Source organism: Pezoporus wallicus, unplaced genomic scaffold (assembly GCF_028554395.1).
Source record: "Pezoporus wallicus isolate ANWC-B61680 ecotype Strahan unplaced genomic scaffold, APGP_CSIRO_Pwel_v1 contig_2871, whole genome shotgun sequence".
NCBI classification, from domain to species: Eukaryota; Metazoa; Chordata; class Aves; order Psittaciformes; family Psittacidae; genus Pezoporus; species Pezoporus wallicus.
In genome coordinates this window covers 4,108,128-4,121,595 of record NW_026640775.1, presented here as the reverse complement: position 1 = coordinate 4,121,595, position 13,468 = coordinate 4,108,128, and the positions used below count along the sequence as shown (strand labels likewise).

At 43.1% G+C, this 13,468-nt stretch overlaps 1 protein-coding gene across 2 annotated transcripts in view; it reads left to right on the top strand.

Annotated features, from left to right (window-relative positions):
• Positions 1-13,468, top strand: part of STAB2 (stabilin 2) — an 82,326-nt gene that overhangs the window by 55,166 nt on the left and 13,692 nt on the right. For both annotated transcript variants that reach the window (XM_057420490.1, XM_057420489.1), the window contains exons 42-55: positions 718-843; positions 1,381-1,454; positions 3,247-3,318; positions 5,937-6,056; positions 6,505-6,552; positions 7,674-7,757; positions 7,861-8,007; positions 8,408-8,533; positions 8,865-8,924; positions 9,464-9,640; positions 9,723-9,812; positions 10,856-11,002; positions 12,238-12,294; positions 12,754-12,877. In XM_057420490.1, coding sequence (XP_057276473.1) covers positions 718-843; positions 1,381-1,454; positions 3,247-3,318; positions 5,937-6,056; positions 6,505-6,552; positions 7,674-7,757; positions 7,861-8,007; positions 8,408-8,533; positions 8,865-8,924; positions 9,464-9,640; positions 9,723-9,812; positions 10,856-11,002; positions 12,238-12,294; positions 12,754-12,877 — 1,452 coding nt within the window. The remainder of the gene's footprint in view (positions 1-717; positions 844-1,380; positions 1,455-3,246; positions 3,319-5,936; positions 6,057-6,504; positions 6,553-7,673; positions 7,758-7,860; positions 8,008-8,407; positions 8,534-8,864; positions 8,925-9,463; positions 9,641-9,722; positions 9,813-10,855; positions 11,003-12,237; positions 12,295-12,753; positions 12,878-13,468) is intronic.

Genomic DNA, 13,468 nt, shown 5'->3' with positions numbered 1-13,468 from the left:
ACCGTAATGGCTCTCCACTCACCCTTAGTCCACTATACAGGATTCCTGGGCAAAACCAGTTACAGAAGAAGTCATCACCCAGTCTGGCTGTTACAGCTGCTGAAACATCAGCTTGGGGTCATTTGAGGGAAAAACTAAACCAGTGTTTGGACTGATATGATTCACACTGGAGATCAGAAAAGGCTTCCTCCCTGCTCTCAGGGTAGCGCAAGCAAACTTAATTTGCAAACCTCTGATGCATCCAGAGTTGGAGAACAGGCACGAGTATCCATCTGAATAAGAACCAGGACTCTTTGTCACAGGAGGACTAGGTGGTATCACAGTCCAGACTTCCTGCAAGAGAAGGTATATGATTTGTGTGTAGAAAAAGCAAGCTAAGGTAAAGTTTCAAATGGCCATTTAATCTAGATAAGAGCATGAAGATCCCTTTTTTGTGCTTGGTTGGAATGGGCAGAATCTGAAGATGGAAAGTTACTTAAAGTCAGTCTTGGGTGAATTCTTAAATTCCAGACTAGGAGCATCGTCTCACCATTCCCCATGAAATCAGTAAGATGTATTAAAATCTGGCACTAACGAAGCCTATGGCCTCTTAAATCACAAGGACTCTGTGTTCAGAAAATGTCAGCAAATCCCTTTAAAATATAGAGACAGCTTAACCTGAAAGGCAAAAAGCCATTTAAGCGCATTGATTTAATCTTGGCTGTTGTCACTGTTCAGCTACTGATGCTTGCAAGACCAGCAACGGTGGCTGTTCTGCTAAGGCAGAGTGCAGAAGAACAACGCCTGGCAATAGAGTGTGTGTCTGCAATGCTGGGTACACTGGAGATGGAATATACTGCATCGGTAAGCATTTGCAACTTCTCATATATCACATGGAGGGAATTTACAGGAGTGATTTTTCCTGTAAATGGGAGATCCTTTCTCCCCTATGACCCAGAAGTGCAGTTTCCTGATACTACTGTAAACCTTGGTGCCAAAGGCATCTCTACCTGCCGTGTGGTTGATACTACTTGGCAAACCCTGCAACTACAGCAGTGTGGTGTGACACCAAAGCTTATTAATAAAGATCTACCTCTCTACAAAGATAGCTCCATCTTCAGCTGCTTGATATGCTCACACTCCTCTGACCATTGCAGACTTTAAGATATATAGACATTGTTATATCATACATCCCCGGGTATGGTTTTAGAAATGCTGATGGCAGGGTTTTAGCTTTCACCAAGACAACTGCAAGGCCTAGACTGAGGTATTAAGTAGCTAAGGGAATTAATTTCATTGATTCACATAAATCTGCATTCCTAGTATGCTTTACTTAAAATTCTCCCTTCTTGGGTTTTTGGAAGTCACTCTTTTTTACTATACTCTTTCTGTTTTATAAAGAAATCAACCCTTGTCTGGAGAACAACGGCGGATGCGATAGAAATGCAGAATGCACACAGACTGGACCCAATCAAGTGAGTACTTTGTCAGGACATAAAAATAAGACTAGCCAAGTGTTTACAGCTTGATAAAGAAAGATTTCCTCATCTCAGCTTTGCTTTTAAATGGAAAAATGGATTTCATAACAAAAATTCGGAAGTTATATTTGAGGGAATGTGTGGACAAAGATGAATATAAACCAATTTCAGTAAAAGTAATACAATACTGCAGAGGAAAGCAGGGGTTTGCTGTTTCTAGTGGTTGTTTTCCTCGTTTGGGAGGTTTGGGTATGAAAACCTGTCAGGTTTAAAGTATTGCCAGATAACGTTTGCTTTATTGTTATAGAAACTGCCAGTGAAAAAATCCATTTCAGACTAGCCCTTCTCCCAGCATAGCTCAAATGTATTCACAAGGAAACAAACTGGCCTGAATCAGAGCTCTCAAATAGAGGTTACAGCATCTACTCGCACCTTTGCTGTTCTGAGTCTCCCAGGCACAAGTACAGCATAATGTCCAAAGAGAAAAAAGTATGAAACAGCAAAGGGGAAAAGAAGCAGCAAATTGTCCAGGCCATCAAGTGACTCAGATTAGGGTTTCTGTTTTTCTAACAGTTACAGAAGAAGGTGAACTCCCTGTTTGTAGCAATTCTTTTCATCCCCCTATAGTTTCATACCGGCTATTGTCAGGACTGTAATCCTCCAGCAAGCACTGAACAGTATTTCTTCAGGAGCAATGCAGGAAACAGAGACCAGGAGTCACAGGCCACCTCCTGCCTTCCAGTTGTCCAGGGACAGGAGGGGCAATAACCCCATCAACCCTTTCTGACAGTACCAATCCATTAACTCTTTGCTTTGACTGTCATTTGCAAGTTAATATGTTTCTGGTGGGAGCAGAGAGCTGCTTAACTGTTTCCCAGCTCCTCTAGACAGGATGGATGATGGCTATTTTCTTCCATACACCCTCTCTGGGGCTACTCGTAGTAGCTACAGCATGACTATTTGTAATTCCTTACCCATAGGAATATAACTAATGTGGGAGCAATAATAATCTCTATTACAAAATCCCAGTACTGAAGAGGCAAACATATAGAACAGAAATGCATCTGCTTTCCGTAGGGCTTTCAGTCATCCACATACATAAAACACTGTTATTACACTGCCTAGCAGTTTTATTTCCGCTGCAGAAGTCTCCTTGAATTTTCAAACTCCTAAACATTAAATCTGAATTCAAAATTGAGAACCATTAAGCAGTGAACTGGAGAAGAAGATAAGTCATTTCTTTGCAACCATATTAGATTTTCATCTTTGTGACAACTGCAAGTGCAAAATAGAGTAATCATGGCCTGTCAAATGCATAACCGCTGCATGGGAAGCTGTCAGTAGCATTGGGACACAATTCCAAGTGTATTATTTTGAAGATATGTTTCATCACATAAAAAACTGGGGAAGGGAAGAGAGGGGGAATACCCATCTATGCAAATAAAATAAGGGAAACAATTCAGGGGTTTAGCCTGTTTTGCTAGCAAGGTGACCATGTGCAGATGCCAAAGGGGTCATTCAAATGAACAGAAGAGCAGAGGAAAGATGAATAGACACGTAAAGGGCAAACAGAGCCTCTTAGAAATTGTTATTCCCCATCTCATCCTATGGTTGCTCATGCTGGCTAAGAAACTGCCATGGGAAAGAGAATGTACTTTCAGCTTAATAAATCGTACACCATATTGCTATGAGGTAATCTGGCAAAAAAAGTAAATTAAATATAAGTGTCCTGAAAAAAAATAATCAGACATCTTTCCATATATGCATGTTTTCTGGTTTCGCTTTGTAGGCAGTATGTAATTGCTTGAAGGGATACTCTGGAGATGGTAAAAAATGCACATATATCAGTCTGTGTTCGCAAGTAAGTATCCATTTAATGAGACTATTTAAGGTCTTGGTATAAGCATTACACATTTGGGGGTTGTATACATTCAAACCTAAATCAGATGTGCCCAGAATCAATTTATGTTAACTTAACTAATTTTGAAGTGTGCTTGGTTCAGTACATGCTTTCATGCTGTCACTATTTTAGAAACTAAGCTTGCAGTAAGGACTTTTCCAGGACATGACACAAGTGAGGGCCCAGACTCATCACTGAGTCTTAAAAAACACTTGAAATCAGATCTAGAGAAAGAAACCCTAGTATGTAGTGGTAAAATATGTCATATCTTCTCAGCAACTTTTCTGTCATTGCTAGAGTTCACATAAAAAGCCGCTATCGAAATTTGTGTTTGGGACACAAAGGGCTTCCCAACATTCCAATTACTGTTAATAAATAAATAAATAAGAGCAGTTTCTAGGCAAGACAGTTAAAGAGTTTGGTTCAAATTATAAGAAAGAAATGTGATCTGCTACTACACGTTACCTGTACTAACAAAGAAAAATCTACTGTTCAGGTTACTGATGCTCAGGGGGCAGTTGTAGCTGTTCTAGGAGCCATGTGATTGGGAACCAAAGAGAATAGTCTACAATAGATCAAAATGCATATATATTTTTAATAGCCTCCTCTCATTAAGCCCTCTGGTGTGATTTAGGACCATATCTGTGCAGCCCAAACAGGAGAAATGATTTTCTGATGTTTTTCCAGTCTAATCAGAGTATCAAGTCCTCACACTGCTGTGTTATTACCAGTGAAATCCATGGTTTTGAGGGAAAAGAGTCACTCAGGAGCCTGGGCATGCCTGCATTACCTGGAAGAGATGTTTTCAGCAGAGGTCCCAGCCTGAAAGCTCACCTAGGACATAGCTCGCACACAGAGCGGTCAAAGATCAGAGCCCCACAGCGCCTATGGCCATGTGTAGGCTGTATCCCAAATGCATCCCTGTGGATGCATCATACAGGATAACAACACTGCAGCAGAGGCAGGTTAGTGAACAGTGAAACAGAGGAGATAGATTTTCATCGTGCTACCCACCACCTTTTTTTGACTGGGAGGTTAAAAAAGCAAAACAAACCTACAAACACTCATTCTTCATGCAAATCACTTCCCTCCACAGCACACAAACCAGGACTTCCTGTAGCATTTCTCATTCTGTCCCTTACTTATCACTGGAGGCTGAGAATTAGCCACACATGCTCCACACGAGTCAGCTCCCGTATCACAAGCCACATATTTGCAAGCAACATGGTTCTCTGCACCAGCCACATTACTCTGCTTCTTGGTAAGCTGCAGCAGGGACGTACCCACTCTCTAGTGCACATTAATCCTTTGTGCTTTGAGCACAGTGACAATAACTCTCAGTCTCCCAGCCTGGCCTGTCAGCAGACTTTCTCTAACCTTGAGAAAGGTTGCAGAGATGAAAGAGCTGCCTTTGCTCTGGCAGCAACAGAAGCTGGAGGAAGGGGAGGTCAAAGTAACAAGCCATTGCTTCCTGTGACTTTGTGTGCTTTTGCTTTTTCCTGTGCCTTCTCCCAGCAAGTCTGTGTCTGCTTTACTAATTATACATAAAAGAGCCTTGAGAAGAGTCAGTGTCAGACCAGAGGCTAATCTAGCTTGATGATGGTTATGTAGCACAGCTGTACAAGAAGCTAGGATAAACCCAAGATTGCCAACAGCCTGCCTAAAGCTAGCCAAATAAATAGCAAGTGCACCCAAACCCACTACTTACAGCCTGGGCTCACCTTTTGTCAAGTCAGGCCCCAGTGATACCTCCAAAGAAGCTTCTGCTCCCACTCACAGCCCATGGAAAAGGACAACAGAAAGGACACCACGAAAAAAGCACATGGAAAGAAGAAAAGGTGGCTTCTCAGTTTTCCCCGATTTGCTCTCAAATCCAGCATAGAAACTTATTTGCAGGCCGAGATGTTAACTAGGGAGCATCTGCTTGTGACTGGGCAGGGCTCTGAACCCCAACACGCTGCTCATGGATGAGGGACATTTCCCCTTAGCATGGGAAGCTTCCTGGAGGCAGCTGGGTGAGATTAATCTGCTGCACCAAGCCTAAGGTTGCACTGGTGGTGGACCCAGGAGCAGACAGGAGACATGTTAGAGGAGAGCTCCTGTGGCAGGTCCCTGTTCCAGCTGGCCTGGGCCATCAGACAAACAGACAGCTCCTCCAGAAATCCAGGCTCCTGGCACCATGAAAGTGATTTACAGCTGTGAATAGTTCCTTTTGGTGTAAGTAAGTCAATGTTGCTTCAGCAGAACAGCTAAGGCTCATCCCTATGGTCCAGAGTAAAATTTGCAGGGAAGACTTTTGGATTATTATAGCACCATGAACCAAAGATATAAAGAGGAAGTCAAAACTACATCCTTTGCATAAAAGGAGAATTATTTCTTAGGAACTTCAAATGCTCTTTAATATTTGCAAGAAAGCATATAGCATCAGAAGTTCTAGAAAGATCTGGTTTCAAAAAATTGGGATTAAGTCTTTCTAAGATAAAAACATGTAAAAAAGACTTAAGAAAAACTGTGAACTAGAATTGGTTTGTGCACCTGGCAATAAAGGAATTAAATAATCTAAATGTCAATCTTACAAGAATAATGGAGGCTGCAGTGAATTTGCCATCTGTAATGACACTGAGCTGACAGAAAGGACCTGCACCTGCAAACAGAACTACATTGGAGATGGATTTAAGTGCCGAGGCAATATCTTCCAGGTAAAGTGCTGCATGTGTTTGCTGCCCCTCATCTTTACTACAATGTTATTTAATACAATGGTTGTCTCTTGAAACACGACATTTTTTTTCTTGGACAAATTGGTAAATCTACTCCAGAATTTGAAATAATCCGAATCCAAGAAACCAGGAATAGGAACAGGAAGCTGAAATATAAACTTACCTGCCCAGAACACAAAAATCAAACTGATAGACAATCATTATGACTGCAGTGCTAGGGAGATAATACTGGTATTTTTAGGTTTCAAAGAAGCCTGGAAGCCTGTTCTTTGCTAGAGCAAGGTAAGAACTGAAGAGAAGCAATGCAGAGGGGCAACATTTATTTCAAACCAGAAGATCCATTTCTTGTCCAAGTGCTGCATTTGTTTGCTCTCCACTGATGTTGTCTCACATGTGTATCACTGTTACAAAGTCTTGCTCTTGATTGCAGGAACTTCTCAGGGACGCCAACACATCTAGGTTTTATTTCCACTTAGAGGTAAGAAAAGTTTGAGTGGGGGGTAATTTGGGGGGAAGAGGTGGCATTTTTTACCTCAAGGGCAGCTGAGGTTGGGGAGCAGGCAAGAGTCTGATGTGTACGAACATCCTCAACTTAATTGGGACTGGATTTGGATCACCAGTCACTAATACTAGTCAGTTTAAGCATTTAAAATGCCCTGAAAACCTCTAGAGTATTAATGATCAAGACCAAGATGCTAGGGAAACGTAGGGCTTCCAGACCAGGCATAAAACAAAAGCTTTCACCCATTCACAGTCTGAGATCTGCCAGCACATCTCTCATGACACCTGACATGAGCAAATACCACTCTTCTATTACCCTTTCTGCATTTCCGAACTGTGATGCTCTTTTCAGTTGCTCTCTGAAACATCACAGGATGCTCTGTGTGTTGCTAAATGCCTGTGTGCACTGCTAGCTCTCACTGCTTATCAGAGACTGGAAGTAGTAATTCTCTGCTTACCCCCTGCATTAGGGCACAAACCTGTATACTGGCCTGCTAGTCCAACAACTCATATTCTAGCTTTAATTGTGTTACCATGGTAGATTGATGGCTTCCCCTCACTTTAGCAGAGCTCTTTTGTCATTGCAAAGTGCCTGCAATATCCCAGGTCCATTTGTACCTCTAACAGTAACTAATCTACTACTTAGGTATGAGCAACGTTATCAGCTAAAAGCATGTAGAAATGCATGTGTATTATCCATTCATGCTTTTCTCAAGATGAAAGAGTTTCTTCATTCCCCCTTCCCCAGGGGAAAATAGCACTCTCCACCTTCCCCTATGCTTAGTGTTTGTTGTGAACTTTCCCTCTTCTTCTCCTGTTTGTTATTGCAGAGAAAACAGAGATTTGGCTATAAGCCAAAAGAGCAGAGAGAAAAGTCTTCCATTTTATACCTGTGGACAGAGATGGCAGATGGGACTGGGAAGGAAAGTCCATACTGCACAGGACTTTCACTCTCTCTTATACTGCAAGGAGGGGAACCCCACACAGCAGCAATTGGGATACAGGCACCACCTCCCACTCAGCAGGGATGTCCCCATTCTTGTGTGACATTCAGCACACTAACAACTCATTACTTCATTGTCCTCTTAAATTTGACAGGCCTCGTCTATCAGAGATATTGCAGGTCCTGGCCCCTTCACTCTGTTTGTACCTCGCACAGATGTACTGAACAGTGACCCACGAGTAAGTAAGAAAGCCAGAAGTTCTTGATGAGCTGGCTATGAGTTTTTGGATTCAGATGCCTTGCTCAACTCCTCCACTTCTCCAACTCCTTCTTCTGCTGCAGGTCAAGGACTGGATTGCCAAAGGAGTGATGGCTCAAATCCTCCGGTACCACATGGTGGGTTGTGCCAGTCTGTTGTACAGTGACCTGACAAGAATCACCAACATCACCTCTCTCCATGGGGACCCAATACACATCAGCTATTCTCAGGTAATGGAGCATAAAGAGGCAGGAGACACTGTAATAGAACAGTCTGTTCTCATCCAGCTTGCTTTAAAAACCTGACTGGTTCCCTTTCCTCCTTGATGCACAAAAATTAATAAATACCATTAAAACAAGACTGCCCATCCAGCTGAAGTGTTCAGCACTTATCTGCTATGCCAAGAGTGGAGCTGTACAACCCTTGCTTTGACACAAGTTATTTTATCCTCAGACTCTGGCTTTATGAGCATGATGAGAACTTGAAAAAGCAAAGGGCAATTTATTAGAACTGAAGCTGCTGTTTACTGCAAAGAAAGGATGGTTTGGGCTCACCGTATCAAAGACATCTGGCATCAGCCCCACCTTCACACAAGGTTCCACAGAAAACATGTTTTTGTTGCCTTTCCAGAACAAACTGGTTTTGAACAACAATGCTGAAATCATACTCAGTGATGCTGTTGGCACAAATGGTGTGATTCATGTCATAAACCAAATCCTGGTCCCATCACATATGCAGGATTTCCCCCTTAAGAAGGTATGTGCAGCTCATTGCCATTCTCAGGGAGCTTTTCCACAGTTACTGTTAGATATCTAAGTCATGTAAGTCACCAAAAAAAGTTATACCAAAAAGACTTATACAAGCATCATTTTATACTACTGAATAAACTGAATGTTATAGTTAAAATTCGTTCATGAATTACAGTTATAGTAAGAACAGTATAAGAGGACTTCTGCACAAGGCTCTTACAGTGGATTTGATTTCATAACAAGAAGTGACTTATAGGGGAAAACAAACTAATATCTGCTTTTTAAATACACATACAATGCATTTATTATATAAGTTACTGAAATTCTCTTCTTTGTAGGAAAGCCTTAAAATGGTTGCAGCCAAACACGGATACACCCTGTTCAGCAGTTTGTTAGAGGTAAGGACACAGAGACAGAAGCTATTGAGTAAAGGTTTGAAACACTTTCTTTAAAGACAGAAGCAGAGACATGGCACATGGCACCACTGGCAGGATAGCGTTGAGTGAGCCAAAGGGCTCGCAACACAATACACAACAACCGTGGTCACCACATCGTCCCTCTCCCACAAAGGTGAGGAGTTACAAAGTAGAACCACAGCCACTTCTCCCTACACCACTCAGTCCTGTCCTACCGTATGTCAAGACTTCATGACCAAGGTGTGACCCAAGTATGACTTTTTGAACCCAAAGTTGGGCTGTCAGCCTGGTTTTCAGTGGGCAGCCCTGGGAGATGAAGCACTTCTGAGAATTCAGTCATGTAACTCAACTTGGGCAGCTCAACTCAGGCATCTGGATTTTGAAGTCATGGTGTTTGCAGGCTGGTGACCAGACAGCCCACAAGTCACTGTATACCAGTTATACCAGACATTCACCAGATAGGGTCAATGTCATTCTACATGCAGCATTAATCCTCCACCCCTGTTTTTGGTGTGTTGCAGAAAAACAACCTGCTTGGACTGATCAACGACCCTATCCACAGACCTGTCACGCTATTCTGGCCCACAGACACAGCTATCCGTGGGCTGCCACAGGAGCAGCAGGACTTCCTCTTCAAGAAGTCCAACACTGACAAACTGGTGCAATACCTCAAGTTCCACATTGTCCGTGATGCTGCAGTAAGACCTTGCATCTTAGGAACATTGCTAAGGCCAAGACATACAAGCCCAGGCACATGCATCTCCCCTGTTTCCTTCTCAGGTGCTGGCCTACCAGCTCCCCCGCTCCACCTCACTGAAGACCCTGCAGGGCTCCAATCTCAGCTTTAGCTGTGGAGATAACAGGGAGATTGTAAGTGCTCACTCTGCCGGTACACTTATCCTTTGCCCCTGCTGAAGGATTCACCCATGCAGACCCTACTATGCCTGTGCATAACCCACAGAAAGGGTCAGTGGCTTCAAAACTCAACTGGTCTTTGCCAGTCCATGTCAACAGCCACTTTGGGGCAGTCACCCCAATAGATACACCAAACTAGATAGTTTGCAGGACTCCCAGGAGCTGTTGTTTTCTCTTCTGTAAGATGCTATTAGTTCAAAACAGCTCTCAGTTACCACAGAACTGAGATACCAGCATGTTTTCACTTCTCCCACAAAGAAATACATAACGGAAAACCATGAAGATGAATCTGACTTTGACAGAAGCCCCATAAACACAACATTTGCATGCAGATTCTGATTTGTAATCACTTACAACCCAAGACTGCTGGTATGCACACAGCCTGTTAAACCAGAGCAACTGCACGTTTTTTCTTTGCAAATTTATTAGATCATACCTGGCAAGCATCTGCATCTGAAAACATAGAATCATAGAACAATTTGGATTGGAAAAGACCTTCAGAAGTCATTTAGTCCAAACCCCTTGCAATGAGCACGGACATCTTCAACTAGGTCAAGTTGTCCAGAACACATCGAGCCTGGCCTTGAATGTCATCAAGAATGGCACATCCACCACCTCTCTGGGCAGTAGTTTTCTACCCTCACTGTAAATATTTTTTTCCTCATATCCAGCCTGAATGACATCAAGCCTTAATCACATGACTAAGTCTAAATGTGCTTAAGGTAAACCTGTGGACATAGGGCAGGCATAGTCTGGTCTCTTCAGGAAAGAAAAATGCCCATCTATGAGGTTATAGCACTCAGTTATAGGAAGAGCAGTCCCCAAATTGGTTTTGAGCCCCTACAGCTATCAGTGTTACCTACAGAGTAACATCTTCCACCAAGAACATTCCTATGGGGCGAAGATTATCCCCAATTCCCATTCAGGTCCTGGGTTCAGCCCAGCCCCAAGCACTGGCTCACAACCTGTCATTTCCCTCTCCCCATCCCACCTCGCAGGGCGCCCTTTTCCTGAACGACAGACAGTGCAAGATAGTGCAGCGGCAGCTGGAGTTTGACGGGGGCATCGCCTACGGCATTGACTGCCTGCTGACAGACCCCAGTCTGGGGGGCCGCTGCGACAGCTTCTTCACCGTGGATTTCATGGTCAGTCCCCTTTTTGGTCCCCCATCCTGGCAAAGACACAGCTCAAGGGCCAAAGCCTGGTCTCAGTCTCACAGAGACTGGGACCACATGTGCAGCAGCTCTAGCACTGCTGCAGTTAAGACCTACAGCATCACTCTGGCTTCATCTGACACATTGGTTAGAGCTGAGATTGAGAAGTGCAGCACAACACCTGAAAGATACACAACAGAAATCCTGCATCCACACTAAGGAACACACAGGACAAGTGGTTTCAGTTCAGACAAGCATAGCAAGCTCTGCCTCATTTTCAATGAGAGCAGTTCCTTACAAATGCAAGCATAAATTTGAACAAGAACACATCTTCCTCACATGCTTTTAAGTTAGTGCAAATTCACACTATTAATCTGGTCATACAGATTGCATTTATAAAGTTTCCAGTTCCAAAGGAACATCATTGCTGTCCCAGCCGCACAGGTAATTAAGGACCCAAGATAGAGAACTGCCTACTCCGTTAGACAGGCTGTCAGTCTCTCACATTTCTTGCTTTCACAAAAATATTCTTAAACACACCTGAATTTGCACTGTTAGCACAGAGGAAGTTTTCTCTGGGAAGTTTGATGGGTCCCACAAACAAGAAGTTCTGAAACCCATTTTGAAATGGTTACAAGACCAAATATACTTCAGTTTTACTCAAATACATGAAAAAAAAATACCTAGAAGTAAAACAACTTTCATCTAGTCAGTCTTAAAAACACATTAGAATTTGTATCTCAGTTATAAAACCAGCACTTGTGTGTATCCCACCTGTTCAAGTCACCTTTTTGTCATGATTATGTCAAATGAAATCAGACATCATTTCCAGATCAGGTCAGCACTTTGTTAGAAGTAATCATTCACCTCTACTCCAAATTAGACATCCAGAAGTGATGTAGCCCACATCAATATTTGTTTGAAGAACCTTCACCATCTCTTCCCTGCTTGTTTAAATCCAGAGCAAAGTTTCTTCTTCCAGAACTTACATTCTGGTACCAGATCTATTTTCTTGCATTTCATGGCACTAAATATTTGCACCTATTTTGTTGTCATTCTCCTGTCTTCCTTCTCCAGAGTTTCTCATAATCTGTTTCAAGTGTTATCAGCCTACACTCTGCTCATATTTGCTGCTTTCCTAAACAAAACCTTGTCAGTGCCAAGTAGCTTTTTGTTACCACTATTTTAATACACTTTTTTTTCTTCTTTTCTATTTTGTACAACAGGGGCATTGTGTTAGCTGTTTCAGTAATTCTAAATGCCCTCCTGGGACAAAACCAAAGGTAATACATCAAAATCTTGCTTTTAAGCAGTCCAACCTGCTCTTCTCTGTACTTCACGCAAGCAAACTAGAATAAGTTGCTTTGAAAACATAAAGATACCCCTCAACAGCCAAACCACACTGTTAAGTCATGCCATAAAGCCTCAGGGACAAAACTGTCCCCAGGCAAACACCCAAGTGTTGTGTTGGGAGATGCTTGTTGGTCTCACATGGCATCTACTGTAGCAAGTGCTTTGGTTAACTTTGGAGCAGCCCCTCCATCCTCATTAATGGTGTTTAGCAAGTTGGGAATCAAAGATAAGGCAGTGGCTTCCAACCTGCACTCATCACACAGCACATTTTTATTCAATGTACATCAGAAACTATGATTTAAAGAGGGGGAAAAAAACCCAAACCTCCACACAGCACTTACATTCCTGTGTTTCTCCCCCCTCTCTGCACTGGCACATATGATGCCCAGGAAGGGATCCACTGGTGCACGTATGAGTCCTATGGCCTGCGGAGGGATGGCTGCCGTAGGAACTGCTCCATGGTCATCCACACAGCTAAATGCTGCAAGGGCTACTTCGGGCCAGACTGCCAAGGTAGGACCCCCCTCCCCACCACCAGCCCATGGCTTCTTGGGCATGGCCATGTAGAAAAGGTGAGAACTGGGGTAGGGGCATGAAGAATGACCAGCCATGGGGTTGGGAAGCTCAGCTGCAGGAGCTGAAGTACACAGGAAGTATTATGGCTTTTCCATTCCAGATAATCTCTTTTTCACATTTACAAGTTTTAAACTCCATGTTAATAGCAATCTAAATGAACACTATAGAAAATAAAGACTGCCCTGTGTAACCAAGCTGGGAAGTCTTAATGGGTCACCAGCTGGAAGTCATTTCAGTACAGACAGACATCAGGTTTACAGCAGTGGTAACAGGACACACCAGACATAACTCACGATAACTCAGCCATGTACAAGGGCACACACCACTGAAGTAAGCACAGAAATTGTAGCTTTGAGCAGTGTGAGACCATTTAGGAGGCTTTATCTCCAGCAGTTTGTTAGCAGACACTAACACACTGTGTGCTTCTTCACCTGCTAGCCCCACGGGGTAACAGTGCTGAGGTTCTCATCAGGGCACACAGGCTTGGGATGTCTGATGACAGACAGATCCAGCAGCTCTGCTGACTCA